Source organism: Muntiacus reevesi, chromosome 3, assembly GCF_963930625.1.
Source record: "Muntiacus reevesi chromosome 3, mMunRee1.1, whole genome shotgun sequence".
Taxonomy (NCBI): domain Eukaryota; kingdom Metazoa; phylum Chordata; class Mammalia; order Artiodactyla; family Cervidae; genus Muntiacus; species Muntiacus reevesi.
The window spans coordinates 65,385,522-65,412,632 of NC_089251.1; the positions used below are offsets into that span (position 1 = coordinate 65,385,522).

Consider the following 27,111-nt stretch of genomic DNA (forward strand, 5'->3'; position numbering starts at 1 on the left):
GTAGTTCCATCTCTAAAAATTCAGTCTTTTTTATATCTTCCATGTCTATAGATTTCATGTTTTGTTTTTTCTGTAGCTTCTTGAACATAGAGAATACAGTAATAACTGGCTTAATGTTCATGTCTACTAATACTGTCTGTGCCGTTTCTTGGTTGGTTTTGATTGATTTTTCTTCTCACTCTGGATTGTGCTTCCTTGCTTTTTGCATACCTGGTAATTTTTTATTAGATGCCAGACATTTGAAATTTTACTTTGTTGTTGGGTGCAGGATTTTTTTGCATCTTATTAAAAATATTTTTGAGCTTTGTTTTGGAATGCAGTGAAATTACTTGGAAACAGTGGTCTTTTCAGATCTTGCTTTTAAGTTGTGTTAGGCAGTACCAGTTTGCTTTGTTGCACTGTTGAGGCAAAACCCTTTTGAATACTCTGGCGGTGGGAACGGGAACTGTTTCTGGACTTCTGTGTGCTCTGGGTGGTGTTCCCTCTAATCCTTTTTGGTGGTTCTTTCACTGTCCATGGATGGTTTTCGTCACACATATGTACTGATAAGTACTCAGCTAAAGACTTGAGGGATACCCTGTGCAGATCTCTGGATCTTTCTGAGGAGCTCTTTCTTAGGTACTCCGCTGTGTATATGAAGGTCACCTTGCTGTCCCCAGACTAAGTTCTGTCTCCTGGATTCAGGGAGACCACTGTGCTCCGCCTTTGTTCCCCATTCCTGTTCTGTGGCCTAGAAACTCAAGGCAATAAACTGGTACAAAGGTAGGGCTTATTTTGTATGTTTCCCATCTATGAAGGATCTACTGTTCTTTGTTGCCTGATGTCCATTGTTTCGAAAAATGCTTCGTATGTTTTGTGTCCTTCCCGATCCCCCTCAGTTGTTTCAGGCAGGAGGGTAAATTTGGTTCCTTTAATTTCATCTCAGCCAGATGTGAAAATCTGTTTATATACTTAAAACCTGTCTTGTATTCCCGCCTTCAGATGTGACAGAATTTTGTTATAGGATCCTTGTGGTAGAATTTTTTTTTCATATAAAGAGTAAGAATATTAATTAATGTAGTGACTTCTGGATTTGCCATTTTTGACCCAGAATTTGAAAGTAAAGAGTGGACCTCTGCATTCTAGTTTATGACTCTGCCTTATAATTTTGGAGTCTGTTCACTGATTTGGGATTCACTGTATTCAGAGATGAATCCTGAATTTCATTGAGTAGCTCGTTGAATCAAAGAATCTCTGTAAGAGCCTGTGACAAGGCATCAGTCCTCTAACTAATGGGAAGAGGAAGCTATTTAGAGATCTGTAATGATGGCCAGCTCTTCTGCATGCTGCAGGGCATTTTCCTACTTCAACCAGATGAAATCTTTTTTCTTCAGTGCTAGTTATCAGACATAGGGCTTGGTGACAGTGAAGTGGAAATAATCATTTTCCTGTTTGAGATGTCATGCCGTTTTGCAACCAATTTAGGATATTACTTGCTGTGAATTTTTAAGGTATTTGTGACATTGTAGTTGATTTCATAATTTTAGTCATACTACCTAAGCAGTTGAAAATATGGTTATGTTAGGGTTTTAAGTACTGAAAAGTTAATAGTATCAAAACCATATTTGGAAATTCTGTGATTCAACCCCATTAGATAGACCCCTACAGAAATCTGTTCTTGAATTATGTAGTAATTATGATATACTTGTTTATGGCATTTCTTCTTTTAGAAATCTTGAATTTGAAGGGATTTTAGAAATCATCTACCATGAAAATCATTCTTACATGACACATGGTCATCCAACTTCTGCTTAAGTATTTCCCGAGAAGCAGCTTCATAAAGTATACCTAAAGAAGGCATTTAATAGAGGAAGTTGACTGAGAAATCTTCCTTCATTCTACTAGTGCTTAAGATTCAAAACTACACTGTGCTAACTTCATGACTAAGTAACCGTCAAATGTCTAATAAAATGCGTGTTTTCTTACCAAGTATGACATGGACTCTGAACTTTGGTATGGTCTCTTGTACGGTTTTTGTTCAGCTTTGTTTTTGTTTTGACTTCTTTAAGAACACACTCGTGATATAGTCAGAGTTGCTGCCTTACTACCTGGTTTTTGATTTACCTCCCCAATGTTTCTCAGATGTGTCCCTGACTCGGGTTAATGAAATAGCCCCTGACTGGTTTTCTTACCTTTGGCTTGCCCCCCTTCAAGTTGTCTCCTCATCTGTAATCATGGGAAATTTTTCAACAAGCAGATTTTATCATGTTACTCCTCTCTTTTAAGATGGCTCAGCAGCCTCCTCCTGCCTTCAGAGTGAACATATTACTTGAATGTGTAGACTCCTTTGAGATCTGGCTGCTGCCCGATTCTCTGTTTTCATCTTTGTATAGTACCGGTCCTCAGTTCATAACCTGAGACTGAGCATACTTAGAGTTCCCAAAGACAAGCTGTGTTCTCATATGTCTCTGTGCCTTTTGATACACATTTCCCTTCCTTAGAACACTCTCCGCCTCCTTACTAATGCTTTTTTTAACTTTGCAGCCATTCCCTGACCCATCTGAGGCTTAGCACTCCTTGTGCTTCCGTAGAACCCTATATATACCTTGTGATAGCAGTTTTTGGTATGCTAGACTCTACTGACTAACCTGTGTGTGTCTTGGTACCAAAGACTATCTATATCTTTTATATCTTTGTTCCTAACACAGTGCTTGATACACAGTAGGTTCTTGATGCACTTACCTTGAATGAATGAGTAACGGAGAGGCTGCATGGTAAAGTGGAGGGAATTTGGGCTTTGCATCAGATGGACTTGGTTTCCTGTCACCATGCCTGCCTGTTCATGTTTCCTCAAATAAGTCATCATCTTTCACAGCTCGGTTTTGTATGATCTCTATTGGTGTCATGTCCCTTAACTTTTCAGTTTTCTCATTTATAAACAGCATAAAAAGAGAATCATAGTGTTATTATGAGAATCAAATAGGATGGCTTGTGCACAGTGCTTAGCATATAGCGAGTGCTCGGTCAATGTTAGCTACTGAAATCTTTTATTTCTATTATAATAATAACTGTCTTCTAGACTTCCCTTCCTCCCCCGCCCCCTTTTTTGTGCCAGCAAATTCCTACTCATCCTTTTAACACGCTGAGAAGCCCCTTGGCAGAGCTAATTGCCCTCTCCTGTATGATTCCTCAGCTACCTTTACTAAATTGTTAAATTGTTGTTACTACTAGAGAGTTAGCATTTGGAGGCTGGAGATTTAGTGTTACAAATCACCAACACTTAGCATCTTGCCTGACATGTATCACCAGCATGTAGCATAGATTGGTACATCTAAGTTTTCAGTAAATGTCAAGGGAATGAATGCACGTTTTGTAATTTTATTAATTTTCAAAATTTTGAGAACCCTCTCTAATTTTAGTGTTGTACAGTTTTGTTTTACTTTTTAGTTTGTCTCCCTTTTTCCCCTAAATTAAAAAAAAATTTTTTTTGTTTTTGGCCATGCTAGGTCTTCATCGCTGCACTGGTTTTTCTTGAGTTGTGGAGAGTGGGGGCTAGTCTTTAGTTGTGGTGCATGGACTTCTTACTGCAGTGGTTTCTCTTCTGGCAGAGCACAGATTCTAGGGTATGCCAGCTTCAGTAGTCGCGGTTCCTGGGCTCTTGAGCACAGGCTCAGTAGTCGTGCTTCCCCAATTCTTTACCACTGAGTCACCAGGGAAGCCCTTTAGTTTGGCTTCCGTTTCTCCTTGCTTTTGTTTCCCTCTGTCCCTTTATTTATTTCAGTTACCTTTATTGGAGCCTTTCCCCACCTATGTTATGTCTTATGTAAGAACAAGTCATAGTTGGTGGTTTTGTATGGTATTAGAATATATAGAGCCTTCAGTTTGCGTTCTAGTAACTTTCTTGTTGATGTTCAACATACTGAGATTTTTTGTCCACAGCCCAATGGTAAAAATTCAAATTAATAGCTTGTGGAATTTAGAATTCATAAACTCAAGTTTTGTATCTGAAGAGGTGAATCCCAGCCTCCTGTCACCATCCCTGACTCTGGCACCACAAAGAGGTCTTCTGTGCATGCCTGTGGACATCTTGCTTGTACCTGAGGCCCAGGCTCCTGTACTCCCTCTTCCACACAGCTCCTCCTTGGCCCAAGGATGTGCACATCTGTAGCACTGAACACAGCCTCAGAGCAGATGGGAAAAGAGGCCTGTGCAGGTGCTGAAATTGGGTTTGAGGTATTTTAATAATAAATTCCACAGTTCCAGATAAGTAGAGTGTCATCAAGAAGTGGGTAGTGTAGGGGTTTGTCCTCTTGTTTTCATGGACTTCTTGCCCGGTGGTGAGGGGCATGTCCTGAGGAAGGCCAGAGTGCCACTCTGGACAGAGACCTCTTTAACCAGGATCTATAAATATAGTACTTAGTCAGAAGGAAAAAAGGGATGGTTCATTCAGAGATCAGTTCATTCATTTAATAGCAAAGTCTGTATTACAAACTACCTGATGGGTGTTTGGGATGTGATGCTGAGTAAGATAAGTCTTTTGCCCACTAGTAACGGAGGCGACATGTAAACAAATTGCAGTGTGGCATACGTGCTGTGTAGTGGGATTATGTTCTTGGTAGTGTGTTGGCACAGAAATGTAATCATTTACATTGAGTAGGAGCAGTCAAGTGAATAGAAGTCACAAATAGTGGCAGTAGGAGGGAGGATGTTTTAAGTAAAGAAAATAACATGAAAAGAAACATGAAAATGTGACTAAAAATGGTGGAATTGGGGAACTGTAGGATATTTTATGTGGCCAGAGCAGAGATTGTATGCTTCTTGCACATGGGAAATGAATTTGAAGAGGTGAGAGTGGCAAACTGTCCTTAAGAAACCGCATTGAGAAGATAGAGTTTTTTCCTGGAGAGATGAATATTTGTTCAGGTCCTCTCCAGAGAAATGGAACTGACAAGACTGTATTTGTGTGAGTGTGTCTGTATGTGTATGTGTGTACATGTGTGTGGAGAGAGAGAAAGAGATGTGTTAATAGATTTATTTTAAAGAATTGGCTCAGGAGATTGTGGCGGCTTAGTCTGAAATCTAATGGAATGGGCCTATGTGAGCTCAGGGAAGAAATGCACTGAGTTCGAAGGCAATTTTCTAGCAGAAAGTTCTGTTTGTTCCATTAAGGTCTTCAAATGGTTGGACAATGCCCATCCACATTATGGAGGATAATCTGCTCTACTTAAAATCGGTTGACTTAACGTGTTAATCTTGTCCAGAAAACACCTTCACACAACATGCAGAATAATATTTGACCAAATATCTGGGCACTGTGTGTTCCAGCCAGGTTAACATATATAATTAGCCATCATAACTAGTGTTTCTTTAACTGGGTCCACAGATATTCTTGGGAATCTTTAGAAATTCTAACTTTTTTGTTTTCATGTCAGTCATTTAAATTATTTTTCAAGTGGTAATAATAAAACATTTCTTTTGCAGTAGTAATTCCCTATTGAAAGTTTCTTTCTTTCTTTTTTTTTAATCATAGATTTAAAATTAGTTTCTTAAGCGACTTTTTTTCAGACAGGTGCCTTGGACTCTTAGGATGTCTATGGACAGATCCTCAGAGATTCTTGATAATTTGTTTCTTTAAAATGTGTCACTCACTACTCCATCTTGAAAAGTATTAATATAAACTAAAGAACATTGGAGTAATTAAGCAGATAGCATTTGCATTTTAGAAGGACTGAGTCTGAGGCCAGAACAGAGATAGAAACCATGTTGATGTAGAAATGATATGGAAGAGAGAGAATGCTGATGTGATGGGACTGGGCTACCAATTTGGTGTGGAGAATGAGAAAGGGATGTGTTTTAAGATGATTATCAAGCTTTTTGCTTGGGTGGAGAATGGATGATAGAGGGGCTTCCCTGGTGGTCCTGTGTTAAGAATTCGTCTTGCAGTGCAGGGAATGTGGGTTTGACCCAGGGATCCAAGATCTCATATGCAACTAAGTCTACATGCCATAATAAGACCCGATGCAGCTATATAGATAGATACTTTTTAATAAAAAGAATGGATGATAGTGGTAGTGCCTTTTGTAAGTAAGGCATTATGAAAAGTTAAGGGGAGGGGAAGTGTGGAAAATAATTTTATTTTGGAATGTCTGATGAACTGTGAGAAATATCTTATGGGCAGGTGGATATGCATAGGTTTGTGCTCAGGAAAAAGGCTTAGAATAGAGATAGAAATACGGGAATTAGCTTTTAAGTTTGTAATAGAAATTAAGGACATGGATGTCAAAAAATAAAAGGGCCAATGACATATCCTAGGAAGCAGCAACATTAAAAGGCTGGAAGTTAGAGGAAAGTGGAAAATTTCACAAGGCTACTGGGAGGAAATCACAAAGGGAGTCAGTTAAAAATGAATACAAGTATTGTCTTGCAGGGTTGATGGTTTATTTGAGATTTGGAAACCACACATTTTAGCAGAGCCAGTCAGCATGGTTGAGTTCAGTGATGCCTAGCACTCAGAAGCTGACCAAGATCTGTGGAGTTTATTCAAAATTAGGGATTGATTCAGAGATGTGGAGTGAGAACATTTTCTGGTGAGAAGTGAAATGAATAGAATGTGAACATTAAAGTGAGGAGGGACGTGTCGTCAGGGGAGGGTGATAGACTAGAGTTTGCAGTAATGAGTTGGTTTAAGAAATGAGACAGAGTGGTGTGTAATGTTGAGGCCAGAGGGGACTTGGAATTTGAGATTTTGGAGGTTGCAATTCTGAGTGGTCATTTAGAGCCAAACTTACACCATGGTAATAGGTGAATAAAAATAAAATAGAGTGAAGGTAACTAAAGTTGAGAAGGAAAAAAAAAATAAAGTTGAGAAGGAACTTATTTCCTTATTCTTTATGAAGCAGTGGTCTCTTGATCACCCCTAGAGGTAGGCAAAAGTAATTTGAATTAAAAAGGAAAGCTGAATAATAAATAGCTCATTTTAACAATGTTATAATTAAAATTTTAATAGTAGGGAAAGAAGACCAGTAGTTGGAACTTTTTATTAGCATAATCCTTGTATTAAAAATCAAACTTAGCTATTCCACAAATAGTTTTTTGGGAAGTTTTTTTAAAATGATGCATTCTTTTTTTTTTTTTTTAAATGATGCATTCTTAATGTGACTTACTTTCCTAGTGATAGCCAGAAAAAAAATTGAACTTCACATTACCATTGACAACATGACTGTTGCCTTTCCCTAGCGTGGTAAAGGACCAAGGATGATGGCTTAAGTTTTAGGTGTTGGGTTTTAGTCCTTGAGTAAGACGTGGAGTATTTATAACAAAGTGGTAGTGGATAAGAAGTGAAGAAAGACCAGTGGAGGCAATAACACCAATCCTTCTTTTTTTGTGTGTAAGATTAAGCAAAATTTTATTTTCCATTATTTCTGAGAGTGTATTTTTTTAAGTATAATTGATTAACATTATATTAGTTTCAGGTATGCAGTGTAATGATTCAGTATTTGCATATACTGTAAAATGATCACAGAAGTCCAATGAACATTTATCACCATTCCAGTCCATTTTTGCTGAGACTGGTTACGAAAGGGTAAATCACAGTAAAATCCTAGTTGATTTGAATGTTCAGTGAAAATGGAGTGTTGTTTACTTAAACAGTGGCTGAGTTCATTTTCTTCAACTCTTTGTTTAAAATCTTTGCAAATGAATTAAACTGTATTTCTACCTCTGTAAATATATTGTATATGTGATGATTCAAAGTCTTGCAATATCTCATTTTATTGTTTGAAAGTTAAGTATTTGTGTTAAGTATTGAATGTATATAACTGACCTAGATGAATGGTGAATGATCCCAAGCATGTATTTGAAAACAAATCACTGATTAGTAGCTTTTCTCTTTCTTTCTTTAGTTTTCATGAGTTTTATGTTTCTTTTCAGTGAGTGAGTGTGTGTGTGTGTGTGTGTGTGTGTGTGTGTGTGTGTGTGTATTAGCAGGTTTGGATTAGAAACAAACCCAAAAGAGTAGGGAACCCTGCTGTTTATATAAGTTAGAAGTTTGGTTTAGCATCTTGGGTTATGGATCGTCAGGGAAACCTAAATAGGGAGGAAGCTAGATTTGATTCAGATCTTGTAAAATGATTGGACTTGATAGCCATAGATGAAAGGAGGGTGTTTTAAAGTAGGGAAGCAGCTTGAGGGAAAAGTATACTGTTTATATCTATTAATTGGAAGATGGTAAGGGGACTAGCCTTAGCAGAGAATCCAATTTGGGGAACCGTAGTAGGCCAGATTATAGAAAACCTGAAAATTCACTAGTTATGAGTTAGACTGAATATACAGGCATTGGAGAACCATTTAAAATTCCTCCTTAGGGGATTAAAAGTAATATATTAGGAAAATCACTTTGGCATTAATTGGCAGCATAGATTGAGGAAGGAATTCATTTGTTCAGTTTATTGAGCATATACTATTTATAGTATTACAAGTACTGAGAATTACACCAGTGAATTAATGGAACTTAACATTCTATTAATAATAGTGTTTGAGGAATAGGTAAGGAAGATAGATGGGTAGTAATGGTGTCATTTATGCTTTTGGTGTTGAAGTCCTTGACCAGGGTGAGGTGTATGACTGGAGAAGAAGGAGCAAATTCAAGAATTACTGCAAAAGAATTAATGGAATTCTAGATACAGTGTGTGAAAAGGAAGAATGAAAGATGATGTCAAGATTAAAGTTGAGCAGACAGACTATATTTAAAATTATGTGCTTATAAGAAAAATGATGTGAAGTTTGAATACTTAATTTTGCTGAAGAAATAAAGATACTTTCTTTTTATTTTTCATAGCTTGCAACTACATTTAAATGTGTGAGATAGCTGTGTGTTCTGACAGTGAGGCCTAATTTTGTATGAGAAATATTTCTATTGCTCTGTGTCTGTGCTCCTGTTTAAATTCTCATTACTATCATTTAGTGCATATTTTGTTTATGAATTTATTTTGTAAAATATTTTTAGGATGTGTTATTACAATTCTTTCGGGTTTTTTTCAGTTGTGCTGTGCACCTTTCATGACCAAGAAACTCTCCTCTTGCAGTTTAACTATTTAGAATTTAGCTATCTTTATGGCATACATCTGGTAATTGTAAGGATTTAAAGTTTTGTCTGTGCTAATAGAGGTTAAAACAGTGTTTCAGAGTTTAGATAGTGCTGTCTTCAAATTTTTCTGTTATCTGAGAATATTTGTATATTACACATTATTCTGAAGACATAGGTTATTACACAGTTATTTACTCTGGTCTTCTTTGCATAGTTCTCCAGTGGGTTTTTGTTTTTGTTTTTTGTTCTTTTGTTTGTTCTTTGTTTTTTGTTCTTAATTCTATTTTAGAAATGAAATTCTTAAATTTATAGAGAAATTAAATTCAGTATTTATTGAATAATGCATGTTTTTCCTCTGAACATCCCATTATCCATCAACTTTGCTGTTCCCAGACACTTTTAAAATATTTGAAATTTACATCATATGCTCCTCTATTAAAAACTAGTGATCCATATTTATGAAATTGGAGGTCCCTGGAACAGTTTACTCCTCCCATTTGTAGACCATCTTGCCTATTAATACTTTCTTGCCTCCTTATTTGTGCTATTCTTCTTACTTGGTTTTCAATTGATCACATCTTTTTCAGTACTACACTTGTTATATGTGTGGCTATTTTTTCCCTTCTGTTTTACTTCTTTGTACTGTATTTTTTCTTTCATTTCAGTCTGTCCTTACCAGTGCCTTTTTAATAGGCACCTGTTGTTTTGCCTTTAATTGGTGGACTTATAATGAAGTTAGCTTGTGATCCTTTTGGATCACTTTTATGGTATCATTTAAGAGAATTCTGCTCTCAATAGAATTCATATTCTTAGAGTTATCCCTAGGGTTATGGGAACTATTTTTATTTAATATTAGATGATGAGAAAGCATTTTTTAATCAAATTTGAAAACTTCTTGTTTGAGATAAGTTTCTCTGACTGTGTATTTTAGTTCATTAAGTAGAATAGATTGTACTTTGGAAAATACTTTTTAAAGTTTTTCCTTATTTTAGAGGGCTTTATTCTCAAAAATGACAATGATACATGACATTGATAATTAATCAAATGAGCTGTTTAAATTACCTAGGAGGATTTATGGACTTCAGGTTAAGTATCTTCAGTGAATTGATAGTGTGGGAGTGAAAGCCATTCTAGTTAATAAGTTGGTCACTGATTGAGGAAAATACCTAACTACACATCAACTCAGTTTGAGATTTCTTGAGTCTCTAGGGTAACTGGATCTGGAGCATATACTACCCTAGAATACTGATTTAGACAGACTCTGTGACCCTTTCTTAAGGCTTAAGGGCAGTGGATGAAAGTTCCACCACTGGTCGGTGATGCCCCTTGGTACTGTATAAATAGTTTTTGTTTCAGTGACTCGCCATGTGGTTGATCACTGAGTACATGAAGATTCTCTTACTTTATGAAGGCACTGATTATCATAATACTAAGTCCTCAGAGTTCCACAGTCAAGAACAGGAGTTGAGTAGCCTAACACAGTGGTCTCAAAGTGAGACCAGCAGATAGCTGGGAATCTGTCTGATTGTCTCTCAAGTCAGAGTTGTTTTCATAATAGTATTAAGATGTCATTTGCCTTTCTTGCCTGTGTTGCAAAAGCAATAATGGTAGAAGAGCAAAAGTGGGTAAAACTGCTCACATCTTAGCGTAAATAGTGGAGTAGCACCAGATTGTACTGGTAGTCTTTGTATTTTTCACACTATATGCTTATATATATGCTTATATTCTTCACACTATGTTCTTGCAGTTAAAAAGAAATCCAGCTTTACTTTAAAATGTCTTCATAAAGTAAAATTTACCTTGTTTAGTCTTGACTCTTGAGTGTGTGTCTTTTTTACATTCTGAAGGACAAAATGGGAAGTATGCCTAAAACACTTTTGTTGTATAATGGGGTATGATGGTTATCTCAAGAAAAAATACTCATGATTTTTTGAGTTGCAAGGCGGAGCAAGTCTCTATTTTGTGGAACACTGTTTTTACTTGAGAGAATGACTGACGGGCAAACTATAGTTATTAAGGCTGGAGTTCTCTGCACACACTTTGCCAAAAATGAATAAAGTGAACCTATCACTTCAAGGAAGATAACTGATACTATGTGTTTTCGGTGATAAGACTGAATTATAGAAATCATGAACTTGGTAGCTTCTCAATATTTAAAGACTTTTCTGGTGCGATTGGAGGTGATAATAATGTAATTTTAAAATACTGAATAATAAAATGTGCAATGTTTGGAAGATTTGTGTAACTCAGTGAAACAGTATTTTCAAAATGACCAGTGCTTGGTAAGAAATGATCCATTCAACGTGTCAGATAAACCAGTAGGTTTTAGTGTTATAACAGCAAGACAAGTTCATTGATAAGGGCTTCGAATTCCAGATTGTGTCCAACCTTTAAAAAAAAAGCGCATTTCACTGAGTTTTGATAGTATCAAAGAAGAATATCAGTAATTATCTGAAAGGGCTATTAAAGTACTCTTCCTTTTTCTGATTGCATGTTTGTGTAAGGTCAACTTTTTTCATATACTTAAAGCAAAATAATGTATCGAATGTACAAGTGGATTTAAGAATTCAGATGTCTTCTACTAAGCCAAACATTAAAGAGATTTGAAATTTACAAAGTTATGAAAGAATGTCATTCCCTACTAAAATTTTTTTACTGTTTTTGAAAAGAATATCTACTTGTCATAAAAATGCTCTTTATGATAGCATACAGTGAGTTTGTTATTTTTAGATAGACTAACAAATTATTTTTTACTTCTTAATTTTAATGTCTAATATAGTAAAATATAGATAGATATAACACGTAAATAAAAGCTCCTTAGAGTTATCAGTAATTTTTAGGAGTGGAAAAGAGGTCTTCAGACCGAAAAGTTAGAAAATTACTAACCTAATATTTGAAGAGCTTATGTTGTCTCATTCTAACAAGTAAAGGCTGTATCTTTAGTCATTTTATCCAATTCAGATAAAACCAGAGTTAAGTGTATTGTAGTTTTATTCTCTTTGGATCCATTTGCAATTTTTAAATCAGAGCAGTAATTCTATTTGTTAAGGGAAGATTGTGCTGTACTGCTAGCTCAGTCTAGGGCTAACTAGAAAATGTCAGATATTTCTTCAGCTTTTGAATCTTAAATTCTCTATCTTAAATTATGAGTGTTTTAATACATGAAGATTGTTGGGGCTGTGTCTATAATCTCAGTGAGGTAATTGTGTGTCGTATACCTCTCCAAGAATGACTGTTTAGTCATTGTGAAGATCAAATTAGTTAAAAGGTGAAAATTTTTTATAGATATATAAAAGATTACATTAATATGACATTTTATTATTGGCCATCATGCATTATGATTGAGTTTGTGAGAAGGGGGAGATGCTAAGGTGAAGGGATACTTTTTTTTTTTAAACCACTTGGTTCCCTGATACCTTACTACTTGATATTTTTCCAGTTAATATTTCATAAAGCTATCATCCTGGTATATTTACATTTGAAATTAGATATGCAAATTAGTTATTTCAGAATGTTTCAAGATGACATGTAAATACTATTCATTTATGTTTTATGTGAAATATCTCAAAATTAAAAAAAAGAAAGCCCGGTGTACAACTAGCTTTAAATTAGAATGGCATTGTCAAAAACATGAGCACATGTAGTTGTTAGGCACCAACACTAAACAGATGGTCCAAGAGGATACATAACAGGTTTGCAGTCTGGGTAGAAGAGCATAAAGCCATTAAAACTATCAGATTTCTCTTTTTCATAGATATTAGTCAATGAATAAATAAAGATAAAATCCTTCGTTACATAAGGACCAAATCTTAGAATATTCGTTGCAGAATTGTTAACTTTTCCTTCCTCTTTTACTCTAATTTAAAAATTACTGTATGCAGTGACAGATAATACTATAGCCTATTTACTGAAATTAATGTATCTTGTCATAAGTAGGTCATTTATAAATGTGAAATTGCTTGAGGCAGTCTTTTACTGCCATGTTGCATTTAACTTGTGGCTGGACAGATTTGAGCTATATTTATATTGCTAGGCTATTTGCCTCTCTCAATTTTCATCTTATAGGAAGAAATGGACTATTTGAAATTATGTTGACTTAGAGATAGCTGTGTATGGTTAGAAAGGTACTTCCTCACATATTATGTGTGTATCATTCAACAGCTCATCTTTTATTTTAGAAAAAGGTTTTTTCAAAGATAGTTTTTTTTTTAAGGTGTGCCTTCAAAAACTTAAAACTTCATTAATTATGACTTTTTCTGAATTAATCTTTGTTTAGTATTTTAAGTATTAAACATGAAAGAAAAACAGGATTTTAAAATACTGAATAGACTCCAGTTTCTTTTTAGAGATTTCTGAACTTATACTAAGTATGTTTAAATTGCTACACTGTGACCCTGTATCCTGTAAAGAAATAAACCTTAAAATATACAGTGGGAGTGGAGTCCTTTCTGTCTTTCATAGAATGCATACTTTTTACAGAAGAAATGTTTTATATTGTTTTATTTCCTTATGTTTATGCATAGTATCACACATCTTGTGACTCTGAATCTCTAGCATTGAGTGCCACGTCTATGACCTCATATTTTTTCCTAAAAGTAAATAAACAAGTTTCATGAAACAGCATTTTTTTGTGTCTTTTCCCTCTTTAAAAGAGTGTTCTACATGGTTAAAAGAATTAGTTAATACCAAAAGGTTCACAGTGAAAAACTACAATCTCTGCCCTAACTTAGTCACATTTAATTTCTCTTCCCCAGGATAAAGCTTTTAACTTTTTAAAAAAAGTAGTTTTCTTTGTCGCTTATCCCCAGATGTAGTGAGAATATACTTACTCTAGTATTTCTTTTTATTTTACTTTTTACCCTAGTATTTCTTGATTTATCCCTTTCAGACATTATCTACTAACTTCCTGATAATGGTAGGTGAGATTTTAGCTTTTTTTTAATGTCTCATCTGTTTATTTTCTTACACTATCCTAATTTATTGCACGTTAAATCAGTAATCAATATTCATATGTAATGTTTCCTTCAGAACCAGGTAGCATATCCTTATTATATTTTTCTTTTTTAAAAAAATACTACTTTTCCTAAAGTTACTGATTTTCTTAAATTGCATTATTTTCAGTAGATCCATCCTTAAATGTTCAATAGCTTTTCACAGGAATTGAGATTAAGACTTTTCAGGCAGTTTCACCTGAGAGAAGTTCTCTCACATAAAGAGTTGATGTTCTTGGGGTCAAAAGGCCTGTTTTCAGGGTCCTAACATATGTCAGTGTGATACTAACTCAAATTAAGCATGAATCAAATGGGAAACCCAAGCCTTGTAATTGAAAGTTTATTGCTTTCACTCCATGCCTAGAGTGCTTAGCAGTTACCCCCGTCTCCAGTTCAGAACTTTATGGGTGGACTGTGATGCAGTATCCAATGATTCTAAATCAGTAGGGACTTGATTGATTACTAAAACAACTCCCCAGAGGTATAGTGTAGATTAGAAACTGAAATTGAGGTCTTGAGTACCTAGGTATCAGCCAGTTCTTACCAAAGAATTGCACTATTCTATTGAAATTGCTCATGAGTCTACTAGATCTACTTATTCTAGTATCTTGTAGATCTACTAATTGTCTAGAGATCCCCTCAAATCCCATGTTAATCATAGCAAATATCTATAAACATAAAGCCACTAGGAAACTTTCATTCCCCTGTCTTTTAAGACCCCTGTTGAAAGTGAGGTTAACTTTAGGTGTTGAAGTACTTTCTGTCAATTTTTCAAAATACTTTCTCTGACATATCTTAGTTGCATATTTCCTATTTTCCTAGATTTCTAAAATAATTTCATTTTCTATACTTAGTGTTTAAAAACTGGACAGTTCCTGCTCTCTATATTCAGAATTGTTTTAATTGTCATACACAGTCTTTCTCAGAGGCCGAAGAAACGATACAGAACTTACATATTTTTTTCTGCAAAAATTTCTTAAATTTGAGCAAACCAAAATTCTAAACTCTTAAAACTTGCTAATTCTTAGAGAAGAGCTTTATGCAAAGGAGACTATAGGCCTTTCTGGCAGATTAATAAATTTTGAAATATCATATGAGTAATGTTGGACATAAAATTTTAACACAAACTTTAAGACTTAAGTTTAAAAAACACTCTAAGAACACAGAGAAACTTGGTAACAACTCTGTGAAGGCAAAGATAATATTTATATTATAAAATTAGTTAAAGTGGGAATGAAATCACATGTGTTTATTGGAATATTATGCATCTATTCCACAGTACAATCAGAATTATGTATTGGCATGTAACAGTGGGCTTGTACTGTAAAATTTGTGGGATTTTTGGTTTACATACCTCTTCAGTAGTACTGCTGCTGCTGCTAAGTCGCTTCAGTCGTGTCCGACTCTGTGCGACCCCAGAGACAGCAACCCACCAGGCTCCCCTGTCCCTGGGATTCTCCAGGCAAGAACACTGGAGTGGGTTGCCATTTCCTTCTCCAATGCATGAAAGTGAAAAGTGAGAGTGAAGTCGCTCAGTTGTGTCCGACTCTTAGCGACCCCATGGACTACAGTCTACCAGGCTCCTCCATCCATGGGATTTTCCAGGCAAGAGGACTGGAGTGGGGTGCCATTGCCTTCTCCCTTCAGTAGTACTAGTAAAATAAAATTTCTTAAGTATTTTTCATCTGCATTAAATACCTAGATTTTTAAATAAAATAGTAAGTACTGTAATGAACTGGAGAGGGGAAGGAAATGAATCTTCTTTAGTTTAATTAATCACTATGAAAACAGGAATATGCACAAACAAAAAAGCAATGATTTATTGTACACATGGATTTTATAGATGACATTGCCAAAACCATTTTCTATTGGTATTGTCTTTGTTTTCTTGAATAAGAGAAAAGATTAAAAGAGAATAAAGGGAAGAATCTGTGAGAGCCTAGGCAAATTACTACTTTGGACTTCAATTTTCTGATTTATAGTGAAACTAGATAATCTCTAAAGTATTTTTTGGGTCCTAATGTTATCATTTTGGACATAAGGTGAGAGGTAATTTAATAGAATTCAAATACAGAATAAGGAAAACAGAAATAAAACATGAAAGAAGACTAGAGAGAAAAGATTCTTACTGAATGTGATTACAAAGGAAATTTATGTATCTGTAGTATACCTAACATTTTTACTAGAGTTATTCCTGCTGTCTTTTCCCAATTACAAATGTACTTTTCTCCACAGTGATAGCTTGACTAAACTAAGCTCTTATACATTAAATAATATAGCTGCAGTATGTATATACAGTATGTAACTTACTGACAAGAAGGATACCAAGTTAGTCACATAAAACAGGAATTTCCCTTCAGCTGTCTGGATTTTTTTTGACCTGACCTTATTGCTGTTTATCTTTTGTCTGCCATGATACGTGATCTGACTTCTGAAATATAGTCTTATTTTTGTGGGTGACTAGTTCTGGTTGGTACCTTTACCTAAGAGACCTACTTTTCCACTTATACACCCATTTGCTTTGGGCTATTCATTGTTCATTATTTGCTTTAAGTATAAGTCAGTCACAAGTCAGATTTAACGTATGTTTCTATTATTCTTGCTTGTTCTGTATGTCTCAAATTGTGGTTTAGAACTCTGTTATTCAGCTGATCTTTGGGACACAAACCTTAGTAGGGAGTGTTACTCGAGTCTGCCAAATGACTTGGAGAATGTCATCTCATAACTCTTTAATAGTAAGCAACAATTTTTAAAACTCTTTGCTTGGTCTCAGATCATTTATTCTTTTTATCTACTCAAACATTTGCTTAGGATGTATGCCGATTTTAGAGAATAATAAGATAAGGGCCCTGCTGTCAGGGAGCTTACATTCTGGTGAGAGAGTGGAAGGCACAAAGGCGATTAGTATTGGAAGGCCTGTGAGAGAATGATGTACCAACACGGGAATAGTAGTTACATATGGGGGGCTGAAGGAGTAATAGTCTGGGGTTGTGAGGACAGTTCAGTGTTAAAGATGTAACAATGTAATATTTACTACATTAACACATTAAATGAGAAGAATCACATGGGAGTAGATGTTTGAGAAATTCACCAATTAAGATATTAAATAGGATTAGGAGGGAACTTAACTTGAAGGAGGAGGTTGATCAGAAAATTACAGTGAACATTATGTATTTATGGCAAAACATTAAAAGCAGTCTCATGAAATTTGAGAACAAAATAAGGATAGCTCTTATCTCCATTATTATTTGTTAATACAGTAAGTTAAAAATTAGAAACGAGATGTACGTTTGGAAAGGAGATAAATTGTCATTTGCTTCATTTTTTCACCTAGAAAATCCAAGAACATGAACTGAATAAACTAAATTTTAAAAGGTGGTTAAGCAGAAGTGTAATATACACAGACTACAGTTTTCCTATTACACACTAGCAGTAACCAAGAAGACGGTGTGATAGAAAACAAATCCATTTCACAAACAAAATCCCAAGGAAAAAAATAAAGCCTACTTAAATGTAAATACCGTTGTGCATAAATTTTAAAATTTTACTAATGTGAATGTATCAAATTAGTTTTATCAAGTTAGTTTATTAATAAAATCCTCATAAATCTCAACAAGCGTTTTCATAGACTCTTAATAAATATCCTAAAACTCACAGAAAAGAGCAGCAAGTGTGACCAAGCAGGACAACTTACGAAACAAAAGCAAAGGAGAAGGACTTGCTCTAATAGAAGCCAGATCGCAGTAAAGCCATAGTGATATTTAAAGGGTTTTAATGACCCAGGAAAAACAGAATAGATGCCAAAAGTATAGCCACACTTACATGCACACTTACATGGAAATCTGGTATAATCGTAGAGATCAGTGGAAAACAATAAACTCTTTAGTAATTAGTGTTGGGATAATTGATTATGGAAAAACTATAAATTACATTCTAGAGAACCTGTAAGAGCACCAACAAACAGGATTTCTAAAGATAAGAGAAATAAACAAAAATTGTATTTACTTATCATTAGTAATCTACTAACAAATATATTTTAAAAAATTACTTTCACACTAGCAGTAAAAACTGGAAGGAATTTGAATATAGCTAATAAAAGCCCTTCCTAGAGAAAATTAAAAAGTGATTTTGTAGTAAAAATTTTTAGTAAAAATTAAAAGTGGATCATATCAATGGATATGATCCCCAAGCACAGCAACAAAAGCAAAAATAGGCAGTTAGGACTACATTAAGCTAAAAAATTTATGTGCAATTAAAGAAACAGTCAACAAAATGAAAAGGCAATCTATGATAGCTATAAAAGAAATTATATATTAATAGATTATGATCACTGATAATTATGGGAAATCATAAGTGTATACTGATGTAAACAAATACATAAATTGAAGATAGATGTAAATCAGATTATTGACATAGTTTCAAAGTATGTCTTCACAAAATAGTTTCAAAAGGAAAATAGTAACTGTCATGGAGAAAACTGGCAGATACCAATTTAATCAAGTGATAAAGGTGAATGTTATCAGTAATGGGATAAAGTGAAATCATGTACCTCCTCTTAGCATGCACTGAGAAGATCAGAGCATCTCTTCTATATTTCCCCTGTCAAAGATATGTAACCTGAACTTAATTATGAGCAGTATACAGTTTAATCAGAGAAACCCAATTGAAGGACATTCTATAAAAAATTGACCTATAACTGGCCTATAACCTTTTAAAGTACATAGGTCATGAATTTCAAGGAAAGATAGAAACTGCGCAACTGAAAGAGACTAAAGATTGTAATTCAGAATACTGAATGCAAAGTGTGGTTTTGAGCTAGATCCTTTTCCTATAAATCTATTCATTAATTGGAGCAAACTTGAATGGATTCTAAAGATTGGGTGATAGAAATTATATGACTGTTAATTTCCCAATTTTGATAGTTACATGTGTTTGTACAAGGTAAATACTAAAATATGTGTGGACTCTTGGGTATCAGGTCAGCAGTTTATTCTCAAATGGTTTAGGAAAAAAACTGTACTGTCCATGCAACTTTTTTGTTAATCTGTTGCCCCTTACCTCCTTTAGTCTCCTTTGTTCATTTCAGGTGTTTTTTTTTTTTCCTGTGTTTTTTGAGATTTTTTTTTCCTGTATCTTCAAATTCACTGATCTTTTCTAATAGTTTCTTATCTTCTATTACACACATGCAATAAATTTTTCATTTCAGATATATTTTTTAGCCTTAGAAGTTCCATTTGGGTTTTTAAAAAGTTAACTTTTTTTCACATAATGTTTATTTTTTAAAAGTTCTTTAGTATATTCATAGTAGCTCTTTTGAAATCCTTGTTTGCTGTTTCCTTGGTCTCTTAATTTCTGGATCTGTTTCTATTAACTGTTTCCATTTTCTTTCCTGTTCACAAATCACATTATTTATTTGTTTTGCTTCCTTGCATGTCTAGTAATTTTTTACTTTATGTTGGACATTGTTATTATTACATGGTGGTGTCTAGATCTTGTTCTTTAAACAGTGATGAAGTTTGTTTTGGCAAATTTTCAAGTTACTTGCAATCAACTTGATCCTTTCTTTTCTCTCCTTTTTTTTCTTGCCACACCACATGGCATGCGGGATCTGAGTTCCCTAACCAGGGTTCAGTCCTTTGTCCCTTGTAGTGGAAGTGCAGATTCCTAACCACCGGACTGCCAGAGAATTCCCAGCTTGAGCCTTTCAATGCTTGTTTGCAAAGCTTTCTAAGGAGCTTCTGGAATAGCTTTTACTCAACTGCTAGTTTAGTTGCAAGAGATGATTCTCTTGAGGACTCTACTGATGCTCTAGGTATTTATTCTGACTGGTCAGAACTTAAATTTCTCTTTGCACTCTGTGAGCTTTTGGTGTTATCTAGTTTCCAGCTTTTCTGTACTTGTCCTCTGTTCAGCCTCCTGGAGTTTTAGGGTACATATGTACAGCTTAATATTTAGTCAAAATCTTAAGGGCACATTTTGGGAGCTCTTTTTTGTATAGCTTCCTTGTCTCTGGTTTTCTTTTCTGAAAATTTCAGTTTTTTAATTCCCTTAAACTCCACACTTTGTCTCCTTGAGTTCAGTGAGACGTGGGCTATCCTTCCTTAGGTCTCATTCTGGAAAGCACTTACTGTTTCATTAGAGAGAGCTTTGCTAGAGATTATAGTCTTATATTATTTGTTGCTCAAAGTCTGAAATTAGTTATTTTGTATGTTTTGTCCAGTTTCTAATTCTTTATGGCAGAGGGCGGATTTGGTGCTAATTGTTCCTACCTGTATGATGTCTTAGCTGAGTGTTAGTTGTATTATTTTCTCACCCTAGTACTATGGGCAATCTCAGTGTGCACAGTTGAGCTGATCCGGTATCAGGGATTGACAGTGTGAATGTGATCCAAGAACAGAAGGATTAGTGTTGAGAGTGCTGGCAAGAGAATAGTTGAAGTAAAGCAGTAGTTTTCACAGTAGTGTTTGAGGGTCCTTTCAGAGAGTCCATAGGCTCTGTCTTCTTTTAACTAAATGTCTGTGTGAGGCTGATTTCTTTTTATATATATAGATTTAATTTTGTATTGATTTATTTTTGGCTGTGCTGGGTCTTTGGTGCTGCATGGACTTTTCCTAGTTGCAGGGAGCAGCTGCAGCTCATTGTGCTGTGTGGGCTTCTTACTGTCTTGGTTTCTCTTGTTGCAGAGCATGGGCTCTAGGCGCACGAGCTCAGTAGTTGCAATGCCAGGGCTCTAGAGTGCAAGCTCAGTAGTTGTGGCACATGGGCTTAGTTGCTCTGCAGCATGTGGGATCCTCCCGTACCAGGGATCGAACCCATGTCTCCTGCTTTGACAGGTGAATTCTTTACTACTGAGCCACTGGGGAAGCCCCTTATTTCTTCATATAAATGAACCAAAATAACACAAACAGTAGATGGAATGCAGAAGCGAAGATGAACATCAGCTCTCCCCCTTTTTTAACATTAAGCTAGATATTAAAGAGATTAAATAGTAAAACAGTGCCAATCTTCTCAATAAATTTTTTTTTGGTTTGGTGTTTGTAAGCATATAATCAGTTTATTATTTTTTTTAATGAGTCAATAAGTAAACAAATGTGAAATTTTGTTTTATTTTCTAATATGATAAATATTGATAAATGTAACCCACAAAAGAATTGCTGAAATAAAGCACCATAGAATGCTGTCTAGGGAAGGAACTGAAGGCATCAGGAGTACAACAGACTGTGTTATAAAGGGAGGGATTAAGGAGTGAGAAGTGTCCGTTCAGTTCCTGTTCTCGGGTCAGCGTCAGCCTTCTCTGCATTCTCGTGTGGAGGTGCCTGCACTTGGTCTGTAATCATGGGTTAGTACTCTGTCCCAGCAGCTTGTTAGATTCCTGCTTTGTGATAATACACACTCAGCCCTTGCATAAGGACATTGCATCTGGCAGTGTCTTTTTCTAGCTTGACCTCCTTGTCCTAATAAAGAACTAGATCTTCGCTAATGTTCTGGCATTAACTTATACCCTTCCATTCTAATGCCACCCCTTTTACTTAAATTTCCTATTATTTAAAAACAACAACAACTGTAATTAAAAATTTTTATTTTCTTCAACTTTATTGACATATAGTTGACAAAATTGTAATTATTTAAAGTGTACATAGCGGTGGCTTTATGTATGTGTACATGTGAATGGATTCCCACCATCTAATTAATTAATACATCCCTCACCTCACATTTTTAACTGTGTGTCAGAACATTTAAGTTCCACACTCTTCGCAAATTTCGATTACTTAATATAGTGGTTACCATGTTTTTCATTACATCTTCAGGCCTTATTCATTTTATAGCTGAAATTTTATACCCTTTTACCAGCCTCTCCCTCTTTACACCCAATTCTCCCATCCCCAGATGCTGGCAAGTGTTTTTCTACTATTTCTATGAATTTGACATTCTTTTAAAAATTATTTATCTTAATTGGAGGATAATTACTTTACAGTATTGTGAAGGTTTTTGCCACACATCGACATGGGTCAGCCACGGGTGTCCATGTGTCCCCCTATTCCGATCCCTGCTCGAACCTCCCTCCCCACCCTGTCCCTGCAGGTTGTCGCAGAGCACTGGCTTGGGTGCCCTGCTTCATGCATCGAACTTGGCACTGGTCATCTGTTTTACATATGGTAATATACACATTCCAGTGTTATTCTCTCAAATCACCCCGCCCTCGCCTTCTCCCACGGAGTCCAAAAGTCTGTTCTTTACATCTGTGTCTCTTTTGCTGCCCGGCATGTAGGATCATTGTTACTGTCTTTCTAAATTCTATATATATGTCGATTTGTGTTTCTCTTTCTGACTTACTTCACTCTGTATGAGTTTGACTTTTTTTTTTTAACATATAAAGGAGAATATACAGTATTTTTCTGTGTCTTTCTAGGTTATTTCACTTAGCATGGCCCCCTCAGGTTTCATCCATATTTTCACAAATGGCAGGATTTCCTTCTTTCTCATGTCTGAATAATATGCTATCTGTGTGCATGCTAAGTCACTTCAGTCTTGTCCAACTTTTTTCGACCACGTGGACCATAGCCCGCCAGGCTCCTCTGTCCATTGGATTCTCCTCGCAAGAATACTGGAGTGAGATGTCGTGTCCTCCTCCAGGGGATCTTCCTGACCCATGGATTGAACCTGTGTCTCTTAAGTCTCCCACATTGGCAGGGAGGCTCTTTACCACTAGTACCACCTGGGAAGTCCCCCTATCTGTGTATGTACCTGTGTGTGTCTCTGTGTGTGTATTTCATATGTTTTTAATCCACTTATCTGTTGTAGGACGTTTGGGTTGTTTCTGTATCTTGGCTATTGTAAATAATGCTGCAGTGAATATGGGAGCACCGTTATCTCTTTGAGATCTTGTTTTTATTCCTTTGGTTTTTATACCCAGAAATGGGATTGCTGGATCATACGGTAGTTCTGTTTTTAGGTTTTTGAGGAACTTTCATAGTGGTTGCACCAATGTATTCGCAACAGCAGTGCACAGGGATCATTTTCTTCGCATCCTCACCTACCCTTATCACTTGTCTTTTAATGACTGAGATTCCAACAGGTATGAGGTATTACTTCTTTGTAGTTCTGATTTGCATTTTCCTGATTCTTGTGATGTTGAGCACCTTTTCATACACCCATTGACCATCTGGATGGTGGTTTTTTTTTTTTTTTTAAATGCCTATTCAGTTCCTCAACCTATTTTAAAATCATTTTCACTAGTGAGGTGTATGAGTACTTTGTATATTTTGAACATTAACCCCATTAAATAAATGATTTGTACATACTTTCTCCCATTCAGTTATTTACCTTATCAGTTTTTTACTGTATCCTTTGCTGTCCAGAAGCTTTTTAGTATGATGTAGTCATGCCTGTTTATTTTTGTGTTTATTGCCTTTGCTTTTGGTGTCATTGAATTTCTTTCTTAACCATGTCCTACCTTTTATTCTTCTTCAGCTTATGCTACTTCACAATCTTTCAATCCTTCGCTTTTATTAAATCTACAAAGTTTATTCAAGATGAAAGTGATATCTTGTGTCCTCACTTTACCCTTTAATTTCTCTGGGACATTGCCTGCTCAAGTATAGTCCTCGTTTTCCAGTGAGAAGATACAACATTTATTATTAGTCCAAATTTACATTATTGATTTAAATAGATTTATATTGGGTGGTGGAAGTATATATATTCAAAGGAAATAAAATGTTATTCATTTCAGGAAAGATGAAGAGACAAAATGAGAATGAAGTGCAACATCTGACTTATATTTTACCACTGTCTGTGAAATACCAGATGCATTTATATTAATTAAAACCACAAAATACATGTCAAAATAATCATGTGTCCTTTTGGATCATCTGTCAATGAAGATGAATATACAGTTTGTTTATAGAAAAAATGTATTATATGATTTTTTGTTGTCTATAAGTTGATAGGTATATTTCAATATAATTTTTAAAGTATTCATTTTTTTATTTGTTACAGTAATCCTAAATCAGAGAGTCAGAGAGTAAATAAAAAAGTCAACAATGATGCTTCACTTAGAATTCATAATCTGTCCATTTTGGTGAGACAGATAAAATTTTATTACCAGGTAAGTAATTCTTTTTTTAATCTTTTAGGAACTGCTTGCATATTCACATTTTTGTGTTGTTTAGTATTAGTCACCTAATATATACTAAAGACTTATTATATGCCAGGTATTGGTCTATTTGTTGGAGGTAGAGTAGTCATAACACAGTTTGTTTCTTATGAAGTGTTAAAGATACAAACATGTACTTCATAATTATCAAATTTACAAATAATTATTGTTTTACGATTTTTTAAATTTCCTGATAATTTGTATAATGAAACACTTCAGCTGCAAATGAGTTTAGCATTGTTTTATAATTCTGGAGAAATTATACCACTTATAATTGTTTCTACATGTTTTTCTGTCTACTGGTTTAAAATTTTTCACCCTACTTCGGTTTTTTTGGGAAACTGCTCTTGAAATTGTACCTTTTATTCTTTTCGTAGCAAAAGCCAAAAGTAATCAGTAGCTTACTCTTTTTATGCAATAGTATTATGACCGTAGTTCAGTTCAGTTCAGTGGCTCAGTTGTGTCCAATTCTTTTCGACTCCTTGAGCCGCAGCACGCCAGGCCTCCCTGTCCATCACCAACTCCCCAAGTCCACCCAGACCCATGTCCATTGAGTCGGTGATGAAATCCAACCATCTCATCCTCTGTCGTCCCCTTCTCCTCCTGCCCTCAATCTTTCCCAACATCAGGGTCTTTTCAAATGAGTCAGCTCTTCACATCAGGTGGCCAAAGTATTGGAGTTTCAGCTTCAACATCAGTCCTTCCAATGAATATTCAGAACTGATTTCTTTTAGGATAGACTGGTTGGATCTCCTTGTAGTCCAAGGGACTCTCAAGAGTCTTCTCCAACAGCACAGTTCAAAAGCATCAATTCTTCGGCGCTTAGCTTTCTTTATAGTCCAACTCTTACATCCATACATGACCACTGGAAAAACCATAGCCTTGATGAGACAGACCTTTGTGGACAAAGTAATGTCTCTGCTTTTTAATATGCTGTCTAGGTTGGTCATAACTTTTCTTCCCAGGAGGAAGCATCTTTTAATTTCATGGCTGCAATCATCATCTGCAGTGATTTTAGAGCCCCCCAAAATAAAGTCAGCCACTGTTTCCACTGTTTCTTCATCTATTTGCCATGAAGTGATGGGACCGGATGCCATGATCTTAGTTTTCTGAATGTTGAGCTTTAAGCCAGCTTTTTTACTCTCTTTCACTTTCATCAAGAGGCTCTTTAGTTCTTCTTCACTTTCTGCCATAAGGGTGGTATCATCTGCATATCTGAGGTTATTGATATTTCTCTGGGCAATCTTGATTCCAGCTTGTGCTTCCTCCAGCCCAGTGTTTCTCATGATGTACTCTGTTTACAAGTTAAACAAGCAGAGTGACAATATACAGCCTTGATGTACTCCTTTTCCTATTTGGAACCAGTCTGTTGTTCCATGTCCAGATCTAACTGTTGCTTCCAGACCTGCATACAGGTTTCTCAAGAGGCAGGTCAGGTGGTCTGGTATTCCCATCTCCTTCAGAATTTTCCACAGTTTATTGTGATCCACACAGTCGAATGCTTTGGCGTAGTCAATAAAGCAGAAATAGATGTTTTTCTGGAACTCTCTTACTTTTTCGATGATCCAGCGGATGTTGGCAATTTAATCTCTGGTTTCTCTGCCTTTTCTAAAACCAGCTTGAACATCTGGAAGTTCACGGTTCATGTATTGCTGAAGCCTGGCTTGGAGAATTTTGAGCATTACTTACTAGCATGTGACATGAGTGGTAGTTTGAGCATTCTTTGGCATTGCCTTTCTTTGGGATTGGAATGAAAACTGACCTTTTCCAGTCCTGTGGCCACTGCTGAGTTTTCCAAATTTGCTGGCATATTGAGTGCAACACTTTCGCAGCATCATCTTTCAGGATTTGAAATAGCTCAATTGGAATTCCATCACCTCCCCTAGCTTTGTTTGTAGTGATACTTCCTAAGGCCCACTTGACTTCACATTCCATGATGTCTTGCTCTAGATGAGTGATCACACCATCATGATTATCTGGGTCGTGAAGATCTTTTTTGTACAGTTTCTGTGTATTCTCTTCTTAATATCTTCTGTCAGGTCCCTACCATTTCTGTCCTTTATTGAGCCCATCTTTGCATGAAATGTTCCCTTGGTATCTCAGATTTTCTTGAAGAGATCTCTAGTCTTTCCTGTTCTGTTGTTTTCCTCTCTTTCTTTGCATTGATCGCTGAGGAAGGCTTTCTTTCCTCTACTTGCTATTCTTTTGAACTTTGCATTCAAATGGGTATATCTTTCCATTTCTTCTTTGCTTTTTGCTTCTCTTTTCACAGCTATTTGTAAGGCCTCCTCAGACAGCCATTTTGCTTTTTTGCATTTCTTTTTCTTGGGGTTGGTCTTGATCCCTGTCTCCTGTACAAAGTCACGAACCTCTGTCCATAGTTCATCAGGCAATCTGTCTATCATATCTAGTCCCTTAAATCTATTTCTCACTTCCACTGTATAGTCATAAGGGATTTGATTTAGGTCATACCTGAATGGTCTAGTGGTTTTCCTCACTTTCTTCAATTTAAGTTTGAATTTGGCAATAAGGAGTTCATGATCTGAGCCACAGTCTGCTCCCGGTCTTGTTTTTGTTGACTGTATAGAGCTTCTCCATCTTTGGCTGCAAAGAACATAATCAGTCTGATTTTGGTGTTGACCATCTGGTGATGTCCATGTGTAGATTCATCTCTTGTGTTGTTGGAAGAGGGTGTTGGCTATGACCAGTGTGTTCTCTTCGCAGAACTCTATTAGCCTTTTCCCTGCTTCATTCTGTACTCCAAGCCCAAATTTGCCTGTTATTCCAGGTGTTTTCTTGACTTCTACTTTTGCATTCCAGTCCCCTGTAATGAAAAGGACAATCTTTTTTGGGTGTTACTTCTAGAAGGTCTTGTTGGTCTTCATAGAGCCGTTCCACTTCAG

General features: G+C 35.7%; 1 protein-coding gene across 6 annotated transcripts in view; it reads left to right on the plus strand.

Annotated features, from left to right (window-relative positions):
* Positions 1 to 27,111, plus strand: part of CCDC88A (coiled-coil domain containing 88A) — a 111,513-nt gene that overhangs the window by 3,622 nt on the left and 80,780 nt on the right. For all 6 annotated transcript variants that reach the window (XM_065929260.1, XM_065929261.1, XM_065929264.1 and 3 more), the window contains exon 3: positions 24,052 to 24,160. In XM_065929260.1, coding sequence (XP_065785332.1) covers positions 24,052 to 24,160 — 109 coding nt within the window. The remainder of the gene's footprint in view (positions 1 to 24,051; positions 24,161 to 27,111) is intronic.